General features: G+C 48.3%; 3 protein-coding genes across 4 annotated transcripts; 2 read left to right on the plus strand and 1 right to left on the minus strand.

The window, feature by feature from the left end:
* The first annotated feature begins 19 nt into the window (after positions 1 to 19).
* agpat2 (1-acylglycerol-3-phosphate O-acyltransferase 2 (lysophosphatidic acid acyltransferase, beta)) lies at positions 20 to 5,476 on the plus strand. Its single transcript, XM_089019812.1, has 6 exons — positions 20 to 481; positions 1,233 to 1,366; positions 1,468 to 1,643; positions 1,717 to 1,812; positions 4,462 to 4,534; positions 4,637 to 5,476. Exons 1-6 carry the CDS (start codon positions 291 to 293, stop codon positions 4,789 to 4,791), a joined length of 825 nt encoding a protein of 274 aa, XP_088875938.1. The 5' UTR covers positions 20 to 290; the 3' UTR covers positions 4,792 to 5,476.
* Positions 5,477 to 8,773: 3,297 nt separating this feature from the next.
* Positions 8,774 to 14,304, minus strand: egfl7 (EGF like domain multiple 7). Of its 2 annotated transcripts, XM_089019830.1 has the most exons (8): positions 14,140 to 14,304; positions 12,217 to 12,487; positions 11,877 to 12,017; positions 11,045 to 11,157; positions 10,804 to 10,962; positions 10,217 to 10,296; positions 9,979 to 10,135; positions 8,774 to 9,358 (listed from the first exon to the last, which is right to left on the minus strand). In XM_089019830.1, exons 2-8 carry the CDS (start codon positions 12,294 to 12,296, stop codon positions 9,258 to 9,260), a joined length of 831 nt encoding a protein of 276 aa, XP_088875956.1. In that variant the 5' UTR covers positions 12,297 to 12,487; positions 14,140 to 14,304; the 3' UTR covers positions 8,774 to 9,257. The 2 variants fall into 2 exon arrangements, with proteins under 2 accessions (XP_088875956.1, XP_088875957.1); XM_089019831.1 differs by lacking the exon at positions 12,217 to 12,487 and having other exon boundaries at positions 14,140 to 14,290.
* Positions 14,305 to 17,857: 3,553 nt separating this feature from the next.
* Positions 17,858 to 22,785, plus strand: LOC148884230 (uncharacterized). Its single transcript, XM_089019828.1, has 7 exons — positions 17,858 to 18,659; positions 18,856 to 18,933; positions 20,916 to 20,977; positions 21,040 to 21,126; positions 21,206 to 21,359; positions 21,443 to 21,608; positions 21,722 to 22,785. Exons 1-7 carry the CDS (start codon positions 18,309 to 18,311, stop codon positions 21,946 to 21,948), a joined length of 1,125 nt encoding a protein of 374 aa, XP_088875954.1. The 5' UTR covers positions 17,858 to 18,308; the 3' UTR covers positions 21,949 to 22,785.
* The last annotated feature ends 134 nt before the right edge of the window (positions 22,786 to 22,919 follow it).

Consider the following 22,919-nt stretch of genomic DNA (forward strand, 5'->3'; position numbering starts at 1 on the left):
AGATCAACGTGCGAATGACGTCACATACAGCGGTCCGAAAGGAACCGTCCCGGAAATTGGGGTGGGGGAAAAACACATCGGATGACGACGACGGTGTGCCCGACTCCACCTCGCAACAGATGTATAAGGGTACACGGTGGTCACCAGAATCGAGAGGAAGCGAAAGTACCAAGTACGGTGTTATGATTGACCGGCTCGCGGCGCCTCTTCTTCGCCGAGCAGCGTAAGTGGAGTCCGGGCCAGCGAGCCTGCCAGCCAGCCAGCCAAGCGACGAGACTCACCGAGCCGCGATGGCAGCTATGCTGTGGGTGGCCCCCGTGGCGGTGCCGCTGGTGATGGGGTTGCTGCTGTGGAGCAGCGGCCACGCGTTTGTGTTTTATTTCAAAAAGTGCTTCTACGTGGCCTGGATGATGGTGCTGGCGCTCTTGGCGTTGCCGCTGTGCGTGCTCAAAAGCGGCGGCAGAGACGTCGAGAACATGAGGTGAGTTTGGATTTGTGCTCGCTTTGACAGCTCCGTCGGCTGTCCGTTAGCTCGCTAGGCTAACGGGCTAGCTTTCAGCCCCCGACAAAAACTTTCGCTCCCGCCTTACTTTCAATTGTTTTTTTCCCGTCGAAACCAAGCTAGCAGCGTTAGCTTCCGTCAAACGCTAACCGTCACAAACAACAACAAGGGGAAATTCTCGAATATTCTGACGCGTGTGCAACCCAAACAATGCTGCCGCTACAAAACGAAAACCGTTTTTTTCCAGCCGTGCGCGTGTGCGCGCCCGCGTGCGTTATGTATGTGTGTAATTCAGTCAAGCTCAACTGTCAAATCTGCTCTACTTCCAACATATAGCACAGATAAGCACAATGCAAACATGGAGTGCATTGAAACACAGCATTGTTTATCCTACAGGCGCTTTGATTTCATTTTTGTCTCCCTGATTTCTCCATCTTCTCACTCTGGTGTCGTATCTGAACAAGAACAAGCGGACAATAATCCTCTTCCAATTTGAATATCGACAGTCGTATGGCTCTTCCATTTCTGTATCCCTTGAAAGCAAGAGTCACTCGTTGCGGGTTCCGGCAAAGTGACGCCATTGGCGACACGCGACCAGGTTTTTGGAGGTTTTCGGTGGTGCCCATGGAGTGACTGCTATTTTCTCTGAGACGGAAGATGCGCTTTGGTATGGCTTATTGGATGTCCAGCTTGATCCAAAACCCCCACCGCGCCCACCCCTGCTTCTCAGGATCATCCGCGCTCTGGTTTGGCATGTGAAATATTTCCTGGGCCTGCGCTTCCAAGTCAGCGGTTGGGAGCACCTGCAGACGCCGGGCCCCTACGTCATTATCTCCAACCACCAGAGCTCACTGGACGTGTTGGGTGGGTCACCGTTTCTTTGGGGGGCCCATTTTTACTCAGGCTTGGGGGAAATGGCAGTCGGTCCGTTGCGGCATAGTAATGTGGCGGCTTCCACGCCGCAGGCCTGATGGAGATCTTGCCCGACCGCTGCACCATGATCGCCAAGAAGGAGTTGATCTACGCCGGCACGGTGGGCGTCCTCTGCTGGTTGGGCGGCATCGTCTTCATCAACCGCAAGAAGACCAGCGACGCCAAGAGCGTCATGGCCGCCGCGGCCAAAACCATGTTGGACCAACAGGTAACGGGGAACCCCCCTACCCCAGCCTGACCCGGAAAGAAAACAAACGCATTTGAGTTTTTTCTTTCCCCAGATCCGTCTGTGGGTGTTTCCGGAGGGAACGCGGAACCAGAGAGGAGACCTGTTGCCCTTCAAAAAAGGCGCATTCCACTTGGCCGTGCAGGCCCAGGTCCGTCCGTACTTCTTTGAAAATGGTGCACTGACATGCTTTACCACTAGAGCGGAGTGGTCACCCCGTGGCTCATGAGCCGCATGTGGCTCTTTGGCTTTTTCAATGTGGCTCCTGGGCTTTCACACGACAACCAAAACGCCTCGCCGATGGCGCGGCGATTCAAGTGTTTCTGAATACACAGAACGAACCGCATCAGCCTATCATAAGTCCCGCTACTTGATTGACATATAAGGCAGACGATCAGATTACTGGATTACCACTCATGCACAGAAATTGGTGCTAAGTGGTAAATGCTAAATCGATCGCAATCGACCAAGAGCCAGCAGATTGGTCCCAAGTGGACTGCGAACAGTGAGAGGAGGAAATTGGGGAAAAAACATCTGTGTGTTTGTGTTTTTAGGTTTAATTTATGTTCGGGAGCTCCGGCTGTTGCTCGTCGTGCATGCAGTGTTCGTGTCTGTATGGTCATGTGGCATGCGTTTGTATCGCTAGTCTTGTGAGGACCACTAACATGTTATACGTATGCAGTGAGGACATTTTTGACAAGTGATGACCTTTTGGCCGGTTCTCACAAGTTTTTCATTCTAAAGGCTTCTATAGGGTCTATATATGCATCTGTTAAAGTTTCAGAAAGATCCTCACAAATTCACCCAAAATGATTTTTTTGGTGTGTATTCTCATTTCACTTGCATACACACACTTTTTACTGACTGTGTGTTTATGTGTGATGTGCGTGGTTAATGAGAGGAAAAAGTTCATACCACAAAAAATGTAACCAAATTCACACAGCGGTGAGGACTTTGTATTTTCCCATTCAGAAACCTCACTCCTGCTGTTATTTCAGTTTCAAGTCCACTTTTTATTTCTTTGTTTTTAACGAAGTTGAAGAGGAAAATGGGGTGACATTTAGTGTTCAAATGTAACACTAGTTCTCTAAACTTATCAGCAACGGTGGTCCTCACTCCTTATCTGGGGTTATGCGGACCTCACAAAACCATTGAAACAGGAATGTGTGGTCGTGTGTGTGTGTGCGCGCGTGTGTGTGCGCGCGCGCGTCAGCATCTGTGTGTACGTCTGCATCTGTGTGTACGTCTGCATCTGTGTGTGTGTGCGCACAAGCTCACGTGTGTGTGTGTGTGTGTGTGTGTGTGTGTGTGTGTGCACACACTCACGCTCACGTGTGAGTGTGTGCGTGTGCGTGCTTGTGTGTGGCTCTTTGCAGCAACATAATAAAAAATGCCTCCTCATCTCTGATTGGTTGGCTAGCCCTGCACTAGAGGGCGGCAGGCGCAAGGAAATCAACTTTACCTTTCAAGGACAACCGACACAGCAGTTATGTCCATAATTTGTAAAATCACCTCAAATGACTTCCACTGAGCGCATTTTACAAAGATTCCACCGCATCTATTTTACGTTTTAAGACTCGCGCTGAATATTCAGGAAGTCTTGTTTTTGAGTTGGTGATGATTCCTGATGTGATGTCACGTCAGGAACGCCCCTGACCGAGAAAGCGACACACACGATGCATTTTGGGTACTTTTTTTCATCTGAAAACACCATGTTGATCGCGAAATTATAAGGAAAACTACATAAATTATGTGATGATGAATCATTGTGTGTCGCAGCCAATTACGGTAACACACATAAAGAAGGTGTAAGTTTACACAAATTCCCAGCGGACAAATCAGCCCATTTCCAACGGAGCTTGTGCGCCATCTTGTTCATTTTCTGGGCGCTACATTGGAGTCCAGACGGCTCGAATTGATACGGAAGGACTTCTTTAATCATATAATAATTTACAAACGTTTATGCCTTCCTCTTCAGAACTATTTGAATCATATTCATAACTGGATGAGTAACAAGAAAGCATCTTCTCCGAATCTGAACTCTCTGAGACCATTGTTTAGATCAGGGGTGTCAAAATCATTTTTTGCCGCGGGCCACATTTTAGTTATGGTTTCCTCTCGAGGGCCGTTATGAATTTGGGGAATCCATTAGAATGTTTAAATCCCTTCAAATATTACATATAGAGCACACAGCAAATTAATGAATAACTCGTTTTCAATATGAAGTCAACAATAATGACTTTTATTGTGGTTGACATCCAAAAATATGAAATTTTGGCTCAGATTTTAGCAATCATCATGGAATTTAACAAGTGTGATTTGCTTTCGCGGGCCGAAAAAAATTATGTGGCGGGACGGATTTGGCCCGCGGGCCTTGACTTTGACACCTGTGGTTTAGCAAGGCATGGAGCAAGGCATTTTGTGGAGGAGTATCCTGGCGTGATGTCACGAACAAGGGGGCGGGACTTTCTGACTTGCCATTTCCAAGTGCATTTTGTGGCAATTTTGGGACACTAAGTCATTTTTATTGGTGTTTTGAATTTGACTAAAAACATCAGCCTGCGTGTTTTGGGTATTTTAGATGCTATAAAATCTTTTTCTGATGTCAGTTAGGAAACAAAAAAATTGTGTCGGTTGTCCTTTAAACGTTAGCGCTCGTCCCACATGTGGAAGCGAAAATGAATCCAGGTTGGATTTGTGAATTGCCCTTTGATTGGCAGCAGTCTGTGCCACATGACCCCCCCCCCCTGCCCCCGTATTCCTGGCTTTCTGCACCACGTGACTTCCTATCTGTCCGCAGGTGCCCATCATACCAGTGGTCTTCTCCTCCTACGGTAACTTTTACCTCCGAAAAGAAAAGCGCTTCAAATCAGGTAAGCGTTGCTAGCGTCGTCACCAATGTTGATGTTGACCCCCGATCCCGCCAACCCCAAAGCAAGTACAGAGCGTGAGTAATTTTTCCCCCTGTGGCGCAGGGACCGTCCGCTTGAAGATCCTACCCAAGATGGAGACCAAGGGCATGACGTCGGAGGACGTGGCGTCCCTTACCGACAAATCCTACGAGGCCATGCGCTCGGCCTTCCTGGACATCTCCGGCTTGGTGTGCGGCAATGGGCCGGCCGGGGACTGAGCCCGCTTGAACGCCTGCCCGGCTTCCCCTCCGCGTCCACCGCCACTTTTTATCTCACGTGACTCTCGGGCCGGCCGGGCTGCGCCGTCCTGACCCTCGCCGTTCCAGCGAGCGGAATGATGGACGCCGGCCGCGGCTGTACGGGTGACCGTTGTGTTTCGTGCATGCCCATGGGATGCAGTTTTTTTGGGGGGGTGGGGGGCGAGAATGGGGTCTTGTTTTAATCATCTCATGTTGCCTTTTTGTTTTGGAATGTGATTGAGGTCCACGCTCCGCTGAGTCCATCTGCTATGCCGCAAGGCAAAACTTGTGTTTCTTGACCTTTTGACCTTTCAAAGATTCAACTCACATTTTATTTATTTGTATTTTTCTTTTTTTGAGAGGAGGGGGTTCATTTGCGCCGACCAAAAACTGCAGATGTTTTTTGATGGGTAAATCCCGCCCTCTTTTTGACCAGGCAAACATCTGATTGCTTGAGCAAGCAGTGGCTTGATGGCATTGATGCCCATGAAGGGTGATTGATGTACCGAATGGCAAAAAAGTCAACTTCTCTGGATGATTTTCCTCGTCTTGTTTATTTCCTCATCTGAAAGGAAAATGAAGATGACATTGACTTTCCTTTCTCTGGATTCATTTGATCAATCATTTTCAACAAATCTATTAAAGATGGTCTGAATACATCAAAGATTTGTGTGGTGTGAAGCATAAGATGAGCTTTTGCGACGTCATTGCAACATGACAACACGATGACAAATACACTTCATCCATGAGACGCGATGCTCGCAGAACTGAAATGGCGTCATTTTATGTTTAAAAAAAAATCCAAGACACGCGCCGCCATTTGGAATCTCAGGCGCGCTGATTGTTGTGAAATTGGAGTGGCGACCAATCCAGCATGGCTGCACATTTGACACGGTGTACTTTCAAAGATTGGATTGGATTTACCTCTCTTAGTCTAGCAGCAGCAAAGTGATGAAAGTCGAAAAACAAAATACATGAGCTGCTGCAAAATGAAATGAAGAGCCTCAATACGTCTGTGTAAGCTCTCAGTCGTACAGGAGTGGTCCATCGATGAGAAGGTTTCTTCAGCCGTCATCTGTACAAAAGTGAAGGTTTCGGACGTTTCGCCTCCTATCCAAGAGGCTTCGTCAGCGAACTAAAGTCTGACTGGTCGTATCGGCCCCATTTATATATCCCTAATGTCCAGACATGGTGGCGCCGGACACAGCTATGATAGGTCCCTACTCTCAGGTTGGGGGGGGGGGGGGGGGGGGGGGGGGGGGGCAGAGGACCCCTCCCTGTGGCCCCACTGATTGTTCCTACATTCCTGACTAACGACTGGCCTATTACCTCCACTCCCACCGGTATCACCTCATCAGCATAACGACCCTCATCAGCATTACGAAAGTTGCCTAACCTGTTTTGCCTAAGCAGGCTATTGTATGAACGATCCAAATTGAACCTCACCCCATAAAGGCATATCCAATCCAATCCAATCCAGACCGGTTTAATGAAGGATTTTGTTGTTTTATAAGAATCGCTTCTTTTACCCCCCTTTCAAACCATCTATGTTCTTTCGCTAAGATTTTAACCTCATTGTCGTCAAATGAGTGGTTGCTAGCTTTTAGGTGCAAATGTACTGCCGATTGAGGTCCACTTATATTATCCCTGCGATGTTGATAAAGTCTTTTTTTGAGAATTTGTTGAGTCTCCCCAATGTACTGCTCTTTACAATTTTCATTCTTACAATGTATGGAATAAACTACATTACTTTGTTTTTCATTTGGTAGCCTATCTTTTGGATGCACTAATTTTTGCCTTAACGTGTTTATCGGTTTGAAATAAGTAGGAATTTTATGTTGCCAAAGGACTCTGTAATTTTTCAGAAACTCCTGCAATGTACGGTACTGCTACTCCTCTCCTTTTTGTAACTTGAGAATTATTGGTTTCATTCCCTATTCTTTCTTTATGACATTTGTTGAATGACCACTGAGGGTACCCACAGTTAGTGAGTGCTCTCCTGATATGTTTTGACTCCTTTTCTCTACCTTCAGTGCTAGTTGGTAGTAGTTTAGCCCTATGCTGGAGGGTTCTGATAACTCCTAGTTTATGTTGTAAAGGGTGGTTAGAGTCAAAAAGTAAGTATTGGTCAGTGTGCGTAGCCTTCCTAAAGACTTCTGTTTTTAGCGCTCTGTCCTCTTTTATAATTACTTTACAATCCAAGAAGGCTAGTTGGTTCTCTTGAATGTCCTCACGAGTAAATTTAATGTTGAAGTCTACAGAGTTGAGGTGATCTGTGAATGATTGAATTTCTTGTTTCTTAATTATGACAAAAGTATCGTCCACATATCTAAACCAGTGTCTAGGTTTAGTCCCTGGGAAGGATGTGAGGGCCTGTTTCTCCATCTCTTCCATGTAAAGATTAAACATATCAGGAGAGCACTCACTAACTGTGGTCATTCAACAAATGTCAGAAAGAAAGAATAGGGAATGAAACCAATAATTCTCAAGATACAAAAAGGAGAGGAGTAGCAGTACCGTACATTGCAGGAGTTTCTGAAAAATTACAGAGTCCTTTGGCAACATAAAATTCCTACTTATTTCAAACCGATAAACACGTTAAGGCAAAAATTAGTGCATCCAAAAGATTGGCTACCAAATGAAAAACAAAGTAATGTAGTTTATTCCATACATTGTAAGAATGAAAATTGTAAAGAGCAGTACATTGGGGAGACTCAACAAATTCTCAAAAAAAGACTTTATCAACATCGCAGGGATAATATAAGTGGACCTCAATCGGCAGTACATTTGCACCTAAAAGCTAGCAACCACTCATTTGACGACAATGAGGTTAAAATCTTAGCGAAAGAACATAGATGGTTCGAAAGGGGGGTAAAAGAAGCGATTCTTATAAAACAACAAAATCCTTCATTAAACCAGTCTGGTGGGGTGAGGTTCAATTTGGATCGTTCATACAACAGCCTGCTTAGGCAAAACAGGTTAGGCAACTTTCGTAATGCTGATGAGGGTCGTTATGCTAATGAGGTGATACCGGTGGGAGTGGAGGTAATAGGCCAGTCGTTAGTCAGGAATGTAGGAACAATCAGTGGGGCCACAGGGAGGGGTCCTCTGCCCCCCCAACCTGAGAGTAGGGACCTATCATAGCTGTGTCCGGCGCCACCATGTCTGGACATTAGGGATATATAAATGGGGCCGATACGACCAGTCAGACTTTAGTTCGCTGACAAAGCCTCTTGGATAGGAGGCGAAACGTCCGAAACCTTCACTTTTGTACAGATGACGGCTGAAGAAACCTTCTCATCGAAGAGGCTCAATGTTGATGTTTAGAAAAAATATCAGGTATACAGTGATACTTAACGTTTACGAATGCTTTAGCTCACAAACGTCTCGCCTTACGAACATTAAATAGGCGAGCATATAGTCTTTGTTAACGAACTCGTTTTTTGGCGGACGAACCAAACCACACGCGCCACAGTGGCTGACAGGCTAGTTTTTGGCGGACGAACCAAACCACACAGCACCACGGTGGCTGGTGGAGTTTTCGTCACCCCCTTTCTTTGAGTGCGGATGTGGTTTGTTATCAAGTGGGGTACTTTTGCTATTATGGGACCAATAAAAGAACCCACCACAGGCTAGTGTTAAGCCGAAGAATACATTAAATCAAATTACGATCGAGCAGAAGGAGATCATCGAAAGACACCAAAGAAATGTGTGTTTGTGTGACTTAGCGTCCCAGGACCAGTACGCTAAGTCTATCATTGCTACGTGTAGCTAAGGGTGGTTCTGTGTTGTCTAAGCAACGGTCTCAGGCAATAGAAAAACTTGATTTGGATTAACGAAAAACAGCTAGCAGGTGACAGTGTGAGTGAGGGTATTATCGCCGAGAAAGCACGGTAACTTCACTTGGATATCATCAAGAGGCAACTACATCAACGACCATTACAAAGGTCAATAAAACGACTTGATTAGACAGTACAGTTTATTTCTTTAATTACAATCCAATGGCACATTTATTAGACATAAAATAAGGTATATGTTGTGCAGTTTTAAGGCTTATTTAGTAGAAAATTCTCTTATGGGGACCTGGTAACGGATTATTCTCATTTTAATGGTTTCTTATGGGCAGATGAACTTTTCGCCTTACACTTTCTGGGAACCAATTAAGTTCGTGAGCTGAGGTATCTCTGTACACTGTTTTCCAAATGACAGATTCATCAACAATATGACCGTCCTTTATGAAACCAAGGCCTATCAGAGAAACTTTATTGACCCCCTCCCCAAAATATTTACATCTATATGTATTGTTGACATGACTGCTTTCTTTTTTTTCTTCTTCTAATTTCTATAGGGAAAAAAGACCTGAGTGTTGTCTGAAGCATTAAAGACACAACGCGAGTTATTTGACGCCTTTGTGGAAGCAAATCGTTGGGAAAACATCCCCTTGTTTATTTGTGCGGCCATTGCGCTCGACGAAGCGACAAGTCGGGTCTCCATGGGCGCGTGGGCCGGCCATATTTTAGTTCCGGCGACTTTTCCTTGCAGGAGCCTGCAGAGGAGGAGGAGGAGAAAAAAAAGGTTTTTTTACAAGGTGATCCTCCTTCACCGAGCTATTCTGGGTCACGCAACCTACCCTCAAAATTGTGCAGATTTTTTTTTTTCTAATCTATGCCGACCCCAACCGATGTGTCATATTATTATGCGTCTTGGAATTGAAGCGGATTGACGTGGGACCGGAGAGGTGAGACAATCTCTTTTGGTCAACGGATGCTACGGCTTTGTTTGCTTTCAACATTTAGCTTGTAGGAGACGTGTGCATATTCCACCACGACGTCACTGATCCACTGGTGAAAAGGAGGCTTTGATCCTCTTTCATCTAGAACTGCTTCATGCAACAAAGAGGGTGCAAAAAGTGCTAAAAATTGAATGTGTGTTTTGTGTTGTGTCACATTATTTAGTTTTTTGTTGTTGTTTTGACTTCAAGATGGCGCTGTGAGAGTGGCTGCCTTTACAGCAGCTCCTGTATTTTGTTTTTGCTGCTGCGAAATGTCAATTTCTCCACTGTGAGACTAATAATGGCTAATCCAATCCAATTTTTCCTTTGCTTTTTGGCCTGATGCTACATGCATATCCCAGGGTTCTTCTTTATTTATTTTTTGCTGAACTTACAAGTTCCCAAGCGCTCCTCGAGGAACCCGATCTGCTCACTGAGCGAGTCGATGCGATCCAGCTGGTGGAAGGAGTGCGACAGCAAGGTGGCGCCGTCCTGCGACAAAACCTCCTCTGGGAAAACGCTGCTGTACGGCGCTAGCGCCACCTGTAGCTTCTGCGAGGATTGCCCAAAAATATCAGACGCTACGATGCGACGCGGGAAGAAGACAAAAAAAAAATTCAATCAGTGACCTACTTTCTCTAAAAGCTCCAGTCTGCTCCTCAAGTTCTCCATTTCGGCCGTCACGTTGTCGGGAGTTTTCCCCGGCGTTCCGTCTGCGTTTTCAGCGGGGAAGCGTTCCAGTTTTAGTTTAGCTCAGCGCAGTGTATACTTTCCCTGTCTTCTTTGAAACGTGCTAGCTTGTTTTTGATTTTCTGAGCAAAGCAGACGTTGACTGAAAGTGTTTCAAGCAAGGTTTTGCCCATCTCTGCGGGAAGAACACCAAAATATGGAGGCGCTGTGATGTAGCCTAGCTTATCTTCACATTGCGTAGCCCAAAAGTCAACAAATTAATACATCATGATTATTGCAGATTTTTTTATAAGGATGAAAAATCAAAGAATGATATCAAAGGGCGGCAAGGGTGGCGACAGAGCCGACGGGGCGCCAGTCGCAGTGCATTATTACTCACGGTACGAGTTGAGAGCGGCATAGCGCGTACCAAAAGTAATAATGAGCCGCGAGGCTGGCTGCGATCTGCTCTTCTTCTTCTTCTTCTTCTTGGCGGCAATGCACGACAGGGAAAGGCGGACACGCGCTGGTTTGCCGTTCGGTCGGCCCACCTGACGGCGGTGCTGGGGTGGACGCGGACGCTCCGAAACGGCGGCAGGAGCGAGCGTCGTCGGTTGGGACTAAACCCGGGGGGCACGTACAGCGGAAACTACCCGCCGTGTTGATGCAATCGTGAGAGCACGGATGCTGCTCCGCGCACTCATCCACATCTGGAAGACCCCCCCCAAAAAAAGAGGCTTTTAGCCCTTGGCACATTGCTCACTCCCAATGCCTCCCCCCTTAAATGTTTACCTTGGTTACAGTGAAGCGAGTGAAAGCGTCTCCACCCTGGACAACATTCGGGGTACAAGTTGGGGAAAGGCGCCACTCTGCTCACCTGCCGGTACGCCAGCGCGTAGGTCGTTCTGTGCACACAAGCATACAGCAAACTTCTCAGTAAGCCTCCACTTTTGCTCAGCTGCCCCAAACATCATCACCGTCGCAAAAAAGTCTCAACGAGGCATGAGCCACCACGTGTAGTGTGGTGAGTCAGCTATTTTTGCTTCATGGAGCCCAAATGGAGCCAAAAGGGAGCGAAAAATTGAGCCAAAATTGAGCCAAAATTGAGTCAAAATGACTGACTCGCCACCACGCGTATGGTAACAAGTCAGCCATTTTGGTTTCAAGGAGACAAAATGGAGCCAAAATGGCTGACTCACCACCACGCGAATGGTGGTGAGTCAGCCATTTTATGTCCTTGAAACCAAAATGGCTGACTCACTGTGGCTCCAAGAAGCCACTTCAGGCCTGTTTTCAAGCCTCGACCAAAGAAAGATTTGATGACGTCGGGACATATCTTAAATGACCCAAAGACAAACAGATGAGACTTTGGAGCGTCGCGCTCCAAAGTCTGGAGACGTCAAGACACGCGAGAAGTCGGCCATTTTGGTTCCAATGAGCCTTTTCGGAGCCTTTGGACGGTCATTTTCAAGTGACATGCACTTGCATTGCCACTGGTGGGTTTTCCGTGGATACAGGACAGCTGAAAGTTGACGTTGTGGCGGTGAGTTGTGAGCATTTGAAACCGATACAACGTCGAAATCCCACGGCATCGACGTGGTAGGTTTTCCGTGCGCAGACTCACTTGTAGGTGCTGCAGAGACGACGGCCATGACACAGCGTCAGGAAAGGCTTATGCAGCGGCAGGACGTAGGACTCGGTCGCTGTGACGACATGAGTTTGCGGCCGTTGGTGGCGGGGCTCCCGGCCGCCGCACACTCTCCTCCTATAGCAAGAGAGAGTGACGCAAAATGATTATTATTTTCTTGAATTGTGTCTGGATGGATGGTTCCCACTGTAGACTGGACTCTGTGTGTTGGAGACGTTTGAGGCATTGATGGGATTTGGCCCACCGAGTACTTTCGGCAAACGACACGAAATGACCACGGCGGTCTATTTGGTGCAAATGGCTGACTGGGGTTTACCCGTGGTGGTCGTGAGCGTAGGACGAGGCCGCGGCTGCCGCCTGGAGGACGAGGAGGACGGCGAGCAAGGCCGCTTGCATCGTTTGGGTCCCTTTCCCACCACGTTGGACCCGTGTGTGTCTCTCTCTCTCTCTCTCTCTCTCTCTCTCTCTCTCTCTCTCTCTCTCTCTCTCTCTCTCTTTCGCTGTGGTTCGGTCAAGCTCTTCCGAGCGAAGGAGGGCAGGGGACACGCTGGGCGGGTCGGAATGCGCTCCGCCGACCGGGGGACCACCTGAGAGCCACACACAGGGGAGAGCACCTTCATGATGACGTCACAACAATTGGTCCCAATCTTCCACCTCGTTAAAATCCCCGAAGCACTTTGCTTTCGAATTCCCAACGATGTGACCCAAAGTCTAATGCTCTGCCGTCCTTTTATTTTCCAAAATGAGCACTCGGCTACGCATTGACGGTCACGACTCCGTTGAAATGTCTCGAAGGTAAAGTTTCCAAAAAGTGCAATTGTTATGCCACGAAGCCCAACATCTCATCTCATTTTCCGTACCGCTTATTCCTCATTATGGAAGACCCGGAGAAAACCCACACAGGTCCAGGGAGAACATGCAAACTCCACACAGGGAGGCCAGACCGGGACGCGAACCGGCGACCTCTGCACTGTGAAGCTGGTGTGCTAACCACTCGCTTACCGGGCCGCCCCAAAGCCCAACATATAAACTTTAAAAGTAGAAATACCAGCGATGTTGTTTTTTGAACGGATCATTGATTGACGACGTACGTTCATAAATACGACGTTTGTTCTCACCCTGATTGTTTTTTTTTCTCTCGAAAAGTTGACGACAAATATTTACCAACGTTCTAACTTGACTTGCGCTTCTGTTGTCATGCGCAAAAAAACAAGTCCGCACGAGGACGCCATTTCGCAGGCATTCGAGACGCAAAGGTATCGCGCACGCACGCAGCCTACAAACCGGTGCGTACGAGACGCGCTCAAGCACCGAGCGCGCATTGAGCAGTCAGTCACCTCAGCTGTGGGAAAAGTCCAACAAGTTGACGAAAACCTCCAAAGTCCAAAGCGATCGCTTCCGGTTAGTGGTCCAATCCCATCCAATGAAAAATCAGCATAAATCCGATGATTGAGTGTGCGCGCCCGTGTGTATGCGCGGTGTGGCCAGTCGGGTCCAACTGTCACACAAGCGATGCGCTCAGGGTGTGATGGGGTCACCCCCCCCCCCTCGACAGACCCCCAGCTTCTCAATGACGTTATATCGACTGCACTCCTTTTTGTTGCTCTTACACGACGAACGATTGAATTTTTTAATGATAATTCTATATAATATACATATCAAATATCTTCTTCTTTTTCTTTCGGCTTTTCCCATCAGTGTCACATCCAATAAAATGTGGAGTCAAATGATCGAATTGTATACTTATGCCATGAGTCTTTTGTGGACTAAAGCGATATTATTTTGTGACATGCATATCATGTAATGCAAACACATCTATCCTAAGACATAACTCTATTTTGCTTAAATTGTATGGTTATTTTCGATTCGAGCAAATCCTGTCATTTCTTTTCCTCCCCTTATTATGCAGAGCAGGGGGGAAACAGCTGAAAACATCATGAGAAATGCATATGTCATTCTAATAAGACGTTTTATGACACTTTTTAAAGAATAATTGACATCTAATTAAAATTGATTTGCGAAACCGAGTGTGTATTTTCAGATTCTGGCTGATTTTAAGAGCATTTATTTTTTGCTCACATTTACAAATTGGTGCATGTATTTGTAAAGAATACGCAATTTGGGGGTAAAAGTGGCTTGCGTAACCAAAAATTCCTGCTTGCGCGACCACAACCGAGCGACACGACAAAATTTGACAAAGAATGTTGTGGAAATGCGTTTTGGACGATGGTTTGTTTACCTGTGCGGGCGCAGGCCGTGAAGCGTGCGGTCAGAGGCCCTCTCGGCCCCCCCGGCGCCGGGGCCCCGCAGGCCGGCGGCGGCCGCCGCCATGGCGGAGTCGTCGGTGGGTCGAGCGGCGCTGCTCCGCCTGATCCCGGCGGCCGTGGCAGTCCACCTCTGTGCTCCAAAATGATCCCTGGGCGTTTTTCCTCTTGGTTTTATGCCGCGCTTCCTGTTGCAACTCGGGCAGGAAGTGCACGGACAATCCCCAAAGCGGACTTCCTGTTACTGTTGGGCCCTGATAAAAAAAGACCCAAAAAACGGTTGTGCTGCACAAACAGGCTCCTGAGCTGAGACCAAAAGTGATTTGGAGGCAATTTCTCTGGGCAAATTTGTCTTACTGTTTGTCCACATCTTCCCTAAAGCGTTTTTGGTGAGCAAATGGCGGCACTGCCACAATCTCCGTCACAAATCATGGAAAGGGAGTGAATCTGTTCCGGAATCTAGTGGCCAGTATTTTGGGCCCTCGCCATTTCTCCTTTCTCAAGAGACACATTTCTAGATTTCCTGCTACAGCGACAGATATAAAGTACTGTCAATTATTTGCTTCAGATTTGATGACACGGTTCACTTTTCACAAAGATTCCAGATTGAAAAAAAAAACAAAAAACAAAACAAAAATGTGCTTCCTCAGGAAAGGGGAAACGGCTGGTCGGCGAGATGGCCGCACCGGCTCCCCGCGAACAATAGCCCATCTCCCTGGAACAGGAAGCGGATCTGCGTCAGACAGATTTGGCTAAAGGGCGAGCCACGCTGACCTTGGAGCCGGGCTCAGGTGGGCCCAGGCGGACGCCGTGTGAAGCTGGCCGGCCGGTCCGCTTCGCAGAAATGGAGTCCCCTCGATCACGGGCCACCATCTTGCTTGAGGCCTGAAGCAAAACTAGTCTCGCGTCCACGCTAGCCGCTACTTGCCCCTCGAGGCCGTCTGGTCTCCGGCATTTCGCCATGTTTGAGGTCATGAGGTCAGCCATCTTAAAACAGAAGGAAACTCCTGCGGCGATGCCACAGTCGGAGTGGCCAGAGCCTTTTCTCCTTCTCTCCGGCAACTTCATCAAGTTGTTTTGAGGCCCCCCAGCAGCCAAGCCCTCCCGCCATTGCAGCCACATTCCAAGCCTGGAAAATAGCGGCAGAAAACAAAGGCGGGAAGTGATGAGAGAGCACTTCCTGCCCACTCCTCTGACCATTTATCTGGATCCTGCAGACCGGACCGCCCCGACCCCCGTGACCCCCGCCGGCGCCTTTGCCACCTGAAGCGGAGGCCCACCACTTGAGCCCATGGGGCGTGTCCAACGGGGCCAAGACATATTTCATGGCGCGCGGCACGGCGGGCGACCTGTGGCTGCCCCAAACAGGGAGGAGGTCGTGATTGCCAACGCGGCCTTCCTTGCCCCCCCCTCCTCCACAAAGGTCACACTTGCGACCAGGTGGCTGGAATTTCGTCCACTTGCCTCCGCTGTCACAAATGCCGCGTAGTTCGGTCTACATCGGAGGTGGCGCCATCAACTTGGAAAAACTCTGGGAGGGGAGGAAGGACAGAAGGAAGGGAGGTATGAAAGAAGGAAGGAAGGGATGAAGGGAGGGAGGGAGGAGGGGAAGAAGGAATGAATGAAAGAATGAAGGAAGGAAGGAAGGAAGGAAGGAAGGAAGGAAGGAAGGAAGGAAGGAAGGAAGGAAGGAAGGAAGGAAGGGAGACAGGGAGGGAGGAAGGAAGGAAGGAAGGAAAGATGGAAAGAAGGAAGGAAGGAAGGAAAGATGGAAAGAAGGAAGGAAGGAAGTCAACATCGGGCTGGACCACATCCTCGAGCACCTCCACAACACAGGAACCTACGCAAGGATCCTGTTTGTGGACTACAGCTCTGCGTTCAATACCATCATCCCAGAACTCCTCATCCCCAAACTTCTCCAGCTTGGGGTGTCCCCTATGATCTGCGAGTGGATCCTCAGCTTCCTGACAGGACAGACACAACAGGGCAGACTGGGAAAAATATCATCCTCAACACGAACCACGAGCACTGGAGCCCCAAGACCTCCATTGGTCTTGTCTCTACAAACGACTGGACCTCAGCGCACCCAGCTGTCAATCCATAAAGTTCGCAGACGACACCACGGCCATCGGTCTCATCAAAGACAGTATACCGACAACAAGTGGAGCAGCTGGAGCTCTGGTGCAGCCGTCACAACCTAGAGCTGAACACGCTCAAGACGGTAGAGATGATCGTGGACTTCAGGAAACATCCATCACCACAGCTGCCCCTCACACTATCCAACTGCCTCGTGTCAACCGTAAAGACCTTCAAGTTCCTGGGAATCGCAGTCTCCCAGGACATGAAGTGGGAGGTCAGCACCAACTCCATCCTGAGAAAGGCCTAACAGAGGATGTACTTCCTGAGGCTGCTAAAGAAGCATGGCCTGCCACAGGAGGTGCTGCGACATTCCTACACCGCTGTCATTGAATCCATCCTGCATGTGTTCTTCCAGCACCGTTCGGTTGGGGGCCGCAACAAAAATGGACAAAATCTGACTTCAAAGGAGAGTTAGGATGGCGGAAAAAATCATCGCCCTACCCACTCTCGAGGGCTTGCACACTGCAAGAAACCAAACAAGGGCGCAGAAAATCCTACTGGACCCTCCGCACCCTGCCCACCACCTTTTCCAGCTACTCCACTCAGGCCGGCGGTACCGATCCATGCGCACCAAATCCAGCAGACATTTAAACAGCTTCTTCCCCCAAGCCATTAACTCTTTAAACAGTAACCCAAATAGAACTGTAACTGAAGAGAGGAAGGAATTAAGGAAGGAAGGAAGAATAACAAGCAACTCGAAGAAGAAAGTACAACAAAAGACAACAAAAACAAACTGCTGACTATTAGCTATCTGGCTGGCTGGCTATCTAGCTATCTATTTGATGGCTATTAGCTATCTGGCTAGCTATCCAGCTATATGTCTGGCTATCTAGCTGGCTACCTAGCTAGCTATCTATTTGCTGTCTATTAGCTATCTGGTTGGCTATCTAGCTGGCTACCTGACTGGCTATCTAGCTGGCTATCAATAGCTATCTATCTAGCTAGCTATCTAAATTTCTATCTATTTGAGTTTAATTTTGAGTTTTTATGAGTTGAGTGAACGCTGGCGCGTGTGGCTACCGCTACCGCTGCTCACCTGCAGCAAAAAAATATACTGTGACTGTAAAGTGACCTTGAGAGTTTTGAAAGACGCTTATGAATTAAATGTATTATTATTATAAAAATAAGATCGGGAAATATGATTCCAAAATAGATTATCGAGTAAACTTTTTGTCGTAGCGTAAATCGGTGACGAGCCGCGCGGTTACCACGACGACCCGCTCGGGAAGGTGGGGGCGGAGCTTGGAGCCGAGTCGACTCTGTCAGTACGAACCAGAGACCGTTTGAGCGCCCCCAACCCCCCTAATCGCTTTCACGAGTGGCCCCATTTTGCAGCATTGCCATCGACCGACTAATCGCGTTTAGTGGACCAACTCGGTAAGATGCTGTCGATAAAACACAACAATTCAACAACAACAAAAAAAGCGTACGTGGGTGTTTTAGCTAACTGCTAGCTAAACACCTCCCGACAAAGTGTCACTCGTAAACAGTTTTAACACAACAAATCAAACTTTGGGAGGGGGGGGGAAATAATTCTAATTAACATCATTATCAAAGTGGGCATTTGTGTACAGTTTAATGGGCAAGTGCGGAAAATAGCGAGCGTTCTGTTCTACCTTGCGGCAAAGAGTGGGAAAGAAAGTCGATTTGCATTTGAACAGCAAAGCTACCGCCGGTTTCTAGTCTATGTGATGTCAGCCTTTCGTCGTTCTGTGAATTTTCAATGGAATTCATCTCACGCTCCTCGTTGCATCATGTTGGGGATTTTGGACAACTTCTCTCAAACGAGAAGGAAAGGGACACAAGTGCTTTGGCACTTTTGTGTCCACAAGTAGTTTCTACTTCAACTTGGATCTTCTTGTTGATTTATTTAATGTCCCCTTTGGATGAATAATCGATCTCGTGTGTGTGTGTATGTGTGTGCATCCATTGATGTATGTGTGTATTTGAGAAGCAGAGCAGGAGGCCAGATTGAGGGCAAAGTAGAGCATCAGGGTGCTCGCTGATGGAGAAGCTCAGGGAAGAGTTTGAGCAGATCGTAGGCGAGCTGGAGTGGCAGGACGTGGCGGACACACTGCAAGAGTTGTGTTCCAACATCATGTGCGACCCCAGCGGCACGCCCCTTCCCGGCCCTCCAGGCCAGCGTCCGCCTTCCAACCCCCCTCCGTCTGCCCCCTACGCCGCTCTTTCCTTGGACGCCCGCCCCCAGCCGGCTCGCTTCGCCGCGCGCTTGCCGTTTGTGCCGCAGGCCCAGTTAGTGCCGCTTCCCGGTGTGCGATACGGGCCGCACTTCAACCCCTACCTCGTGCACCCCTTTCAGCTCAGCCGCCAGGCGGGGGCTCCTTTCCGTCTCCAGGTAAGCGGATGGGCGACAAGGAGTCAGGCGCAGAAATCCCCCCTCCCCAAATGGAAGTCTCGTAGCAATCCCAGAAAAAGCCAAGCCACTACAGGATGTGAAACGCTCCCCCAAACTCCAATTGCATCTCTTATTTGTTACGAGAGTGTGGGTGCGTTTACTGCTGTTGATTCCCGCCCTCTGCTTCTGTTCGCAGTACTTGCCGTGTCAGATGACGCCGCAGGTTGTCCACAGCCAGCCGTCCTTCAGCTTCCCACCTGCGCCGCCGCCGCCGGTACACGCACCCGCACACACTCACGGCATTCATCTTGTGTGTGAAGAGTGACAGTCGTAGACGGTAGCCCTCGGCAAGATGGAAGTGTTTGCAACCAAATAGACAAATACTTGGGGGGAAACGGTGGCCCGCGTGTACCCGTGTAACTCATGAACACGCGAGATCTTGTGTCATCAAAACAGGACCCGCCAAGGTTTGAGCTTTGGCAAAAAAAATGCTTGAAATGCCAAGTCCAAAATGTTTTTGCGCTCGTCCAAAGCTGGAATCGAGGAGAGCTGTGACATTGGCAACGCGAGCCGGAGGGCACGCCGACGGGCCTTGACTTTAACACCTGTGATCTAAGGGATTAGGCAGCTAGCTGAATGGAACACTCGATCGCTCGCTAGCTAACTCGATAGATGAGCATGGAATTTCCCAAGTTTGATTCGCTCAGGCGGGCCCAATCAAATAATAATACAGTGATACCTCGGTTTACGAACCCCTTGGCTTATGAACTTTTCGGTTTACGAACGTTAAATTTATGACAATTTTACCTTGGCATATGAACTTTTTTCGGGATACACACGGAGCTGCCTCAATGAGTGATGTGTCGTTCGCGGAAGAGCCCGTTCTTCTAACAACAAAATGGCAGCAGACTGTTTTGGTCCTCTATTCCCCGCACCCAGTCTTCGGTTAAAGCCATGTGATTGGTCAAGGACGCAGCAGTGAGGGGAGGTGGTTTAAACATTAAAGAGAGAGGCAGACGACAGTGACAGTTTCAACTTTGATAGTTGAAAGGCAGAGTGTAGACTGCAAGGTTAAAATATCCCATCAATCAGGCTCCACAAACCATCTGTACCCTTGATGCAAAAAGCTATCAACCCAGATAAACAATACAATTGATGAGGAACTAGATAAAATTATCACAGAGAAAGTGTCACGGTTTGCAAGGTGGTGATGGCGGGTGCGGATCCCAAAAAGCAGGCAGGAGGTTGTTTGACAAATTGTATTAAAATAAAGTCAGTTGGAACAAAATGTGAAACATCAAAATCATCTGAATGGAAAAAATAAAGTAGCAAAAGAAGACCAAAAGTAAAAGTCCGCCAAGGTTAAACAAACACATGCACAGCATGCCGCAAACAATGAACCGACACCGGATGGTCGTGCCGGGTGTCCTTTTAAGTGTCAGTGATTATAACGACCAGCACCTGCGAGGCTGTCGGCAAGGCTGACGTCACTACTCGTTGGTCACCTATCTGATTGGGACGACCAGCACCTGTGCAGGTACAGGCGGGGCCGATAGCGCCCCCCGTTGGTCGCCAACCAGATCATGACAGAAAGCACCTCCAAGGGATCGTTCCTCAAGATAGTGAAAGAAGAAGGTCACGTTCCTCATCAAGTGTTTAATACTGAGGAAACCAGCCACTCCATTCCATCAAGCCATCAACGACCAATAAATAAATAAAAAAAGACTGGAAATAAAACAACTTTATTATTAAGTAGTTTATCTCTTCAGTTATAATACCATAGCACATTTATTATACATAAAATAAGGTATATTTTGTGTAGTTTTAAGGGTTAAAAAATTAGAAAGTAGAAAATTATGTTTTATGGGGACCTGGGAACAGATTATTCTCATTTTAATGGTTTCCTATGGGAAATTAATTTTTGGGATACACACTTTTTGCCTTATACTGTCTGGGAACCAATTAAGTTCGTAAGCCAAGGTATCACTGTAATACATTTCAATTATAAGCAGCTTTCAAAACTCTCAAGGTCACTTTACAGTCACAGGATAACATTTTCTGTATGTGAGCAGCGGCAGCCACACGCGCCAGCGTTCACTCAACCCGGAAGTAATAATAACGATAATCTGCTGGGCCGGATTTGGCCGCTATGCCTTGATTTTGACAACTGTAATCTAAAGAACCATTTTGACCCGCCTTCTTTAGTCGCTCGCAGTGGACTTGTACCAACGCCACCGCCATTTTTTGTGTGTGCAGAAAAAAAGTCTCCCGGTGGTGCCGCTGCCTGAAGGCGCCACGCTGCACGCCGTGGGGATGCTGTGAGTTACGCTGCCGCCGGGGCCGAATGCTGGCCGATCTTGACTTCCTTTTTGCCTCTCAGGAACGGGGAAGTGTTGTACGCGGCGGTGGACGCCTCCCAAGCCGCCCCGGCCCCTCCCGCACCCGCGACGTCCGCCTGCTCGCCCTGGTAAGATGGGCCACGACCCGGCGCGCTGGCCGCCTGGTGCGTGCGGGCGTCAATTGACACCCGGTTTGCGGCTGTTCAGTGGAAAGAGAAAGTGCAAGCGGCGACGCGGGCCGGCGGCTGTCAAAAAGCCGCCAGATGCCTTTGTGTGCTTCCTACGCGAGCGGCGCATGGCGCTGAGGAGCCAGTTGGAGCACAAGGACAGCATGGCCGTCAACAAGTTCCTGGCACAGCTGGTGAGTGCGCCGTCGGGCCCCGCTCGCCGCCCCTTGGATAACGCGACGCCCTCACCAACGGCGCCGGAATGGGATGCCCGCAGTGGACGTCGCTGAGCAAGGAGCAGCGGGCCAAATACTACGAGCAGGCCTACGCCGAGAAGAAGCTGCGGGAGCAGATGTCCTCCAGCGGCGATGATGACGATGTGGCGCGACGGGGTTCCGACGCCCGGGGGCCCAAAAAGAAGAGGGCGCGCGATGCCGCCACCGGTAGGACGTCGCGTCACATTTGCCCTTTCAACTGTTGGGATCATGGTTCCTGTACCGATGAGATTGTCCCTTTTTGCGAGTGGCGGCAGCGTGTGCTTTCCTTACGCCCACAGGAAGACATCGTGGCGGCGGCGACGACGCGGCAGCCGCCTCCTCCTGCTCCTCCTGCTCTTCCTTCTCGTCATCCTCGTCACTGTCTTCGTGGCTGGAGGCTGTCATCACCGCCGAGGGCGCTGACTCGCCCTCCTCGCCATGCCCCGACAAGCGTCCCGACTCGGGCGACGAATCCGACATTGAGGGCATGGACGCCAAGCTGCTGCACCTACTTGGATGTTGTTAGTTTTTGGTGTGTTTTGTATAAAGGATCTGTAAATACTGTAAAAAAATATGCCATGCTAACTTTTTATACTCTCCTCACCCTAATGTCAAAGGGGATTTGGCTTCTTTAGCTTGTTTAGTGCCCCACACGTTGTTGACTTGACCTTGACTTGAGTTTGACTTTTATGAATTTTTAACGTCTTTGTTGTGAATTTGGATTGGATTGGATTTGCCTTTATTAGTCTCACAGTGGAGAAATTTACATTTCACAGCAGCAAAGTGATGAAAGGAATGAAAGTATAAAAACAAAATACATGAGCTGCTGGAAAGGCAGCCACTCTCGCGGCGCCGTCTTGAAGTCAAAAGAAAAAAAACTAAACATAATATGACAGCACAAAGACAATATGTCAAAACAAAGACAAGAGAGTCATTCATTCTTAAGCACTTTCTGTACCCTCGTTGTTACAATTTGTGGTTTGTTTGATAATTGCTCTGTGCACAGCGTTTTGGATTTAAAAGTGCTCTATAAACAGACTTTGAGTTGAGTTGACGGCAATAATTGTTGGAAAAAAATGACTTATAGCTAACATTTTATGAGCGACCTTCGGCTGTTTATAAAAAAAATGTGTGAATGTGTCTTATCGGCACGGGTAAACAGTTTCCTTTTATCGGAGGTAATCTCGCGAGATTTTATATTTTGAATTTGATTGGATATAACTTTATTCGTCTCGTAGGGGCTGTAGGGAAATGTACATTTCAAGCAGCAAAGTGATGAGAGGTAGAGGAAGAGAAAGAATGAGAAAAAACAAAATACAGGAGTTGCTGGAAAGGCAGCCACTTTTGCGGCGCCATGTTAAAGTCAAAAGAACAAAAAAAGATGGCGGATGGTCGTGATGGTATGGCCCCATCTCCTGGCCTGAGTGGAGAAACCATGTCGAAATATCTGCGACGACGGCGAATTTTTATTTGTAACTTTTTTTTCCTTCCAGTTCC

The sequence above is a fragment of the Hippocampus bargibanti genome, linkage group LG18 (assembly GCF_051943395.1).
Source record: "Hippocampus bargibanti isolate YZ-2025 linkage group LG18, ASM5194339v1, whole genome shotgun sequence".
Classification (NCBI taxonomy): domain Eukaryota; kingdom Metazoa; phylum Chordata; class Actinopteri; order Syngnathiformes; family Syngnathidae; genus Hippocampus; species Hippocampus bargibanti.

Bases quoted from the DNA above. Each gene is read 5' to 3' on its own strand.
- agpat2 (XM_089019812.1), top strand. From the start codon at position 291: ATGGCAGCTATGCTGTGGGTGGCCCCCGTGGCGGTGCCGCTGGTGATG. The intron at 1,644-1,716 runs GTAACGGGGAAC...TTCTTTCCCCAG, and splicing joins AAACCATGTTGGACCAACAG to ATCCGTCTGTGGGTGTTTCC. The intron at 1,813-4,461 runs GTCCGTCCGTAC...ATCTGTCCGCAG, and splicing joins ACTTGGCCGTGCAGGCCCAG to GTGCCCATCATACCAGTGGT.
- egfl7 (XM_089019831.1), bottom strand. From the start codon at position 14,231: ATGGCGGCGGCCGCCGCCGGCCTGCGGGGCCCCGGCGCCGGGGGGGCC. The intron at 11,158-11,876 runs GTGAGTCTGCGC...TTGTGTGCACAG, and splicing joins CGTCTCTGCAGCACCTACAA to AACGACCTACGCGCTGGCGT. The intron at 10,963-11,044 runs GTAAACATTTAA...GGGGTCTTCCAG, and splicing joins CTCGCTTCACTGTAACCAAG to ATGTGGATGAGTGCGCGGAG.
- LOC148884230 (XM_089019828.1), top strand. From the start codon at position 18,309: ATGGAGAAGCTCAGGGAAGAGTTTGAGCAGATCGTAGGCGAGCTGGAG. The intron at 18,934-20,915 runs GTACACGCACCC...TTGTGTGTGCAG, and splicing joins CACCTGCGCCGCCGCCGCCG to AAAAAAAGTCTCCCGGTGGT. The intron at 20,978-21,039 runs GTGAGTTACGCT...TTTGCCTCTCAG, and splicing joins CTGCACGCCGTGGGGATGCT to GAACGGGGAAGTGTTGTACG.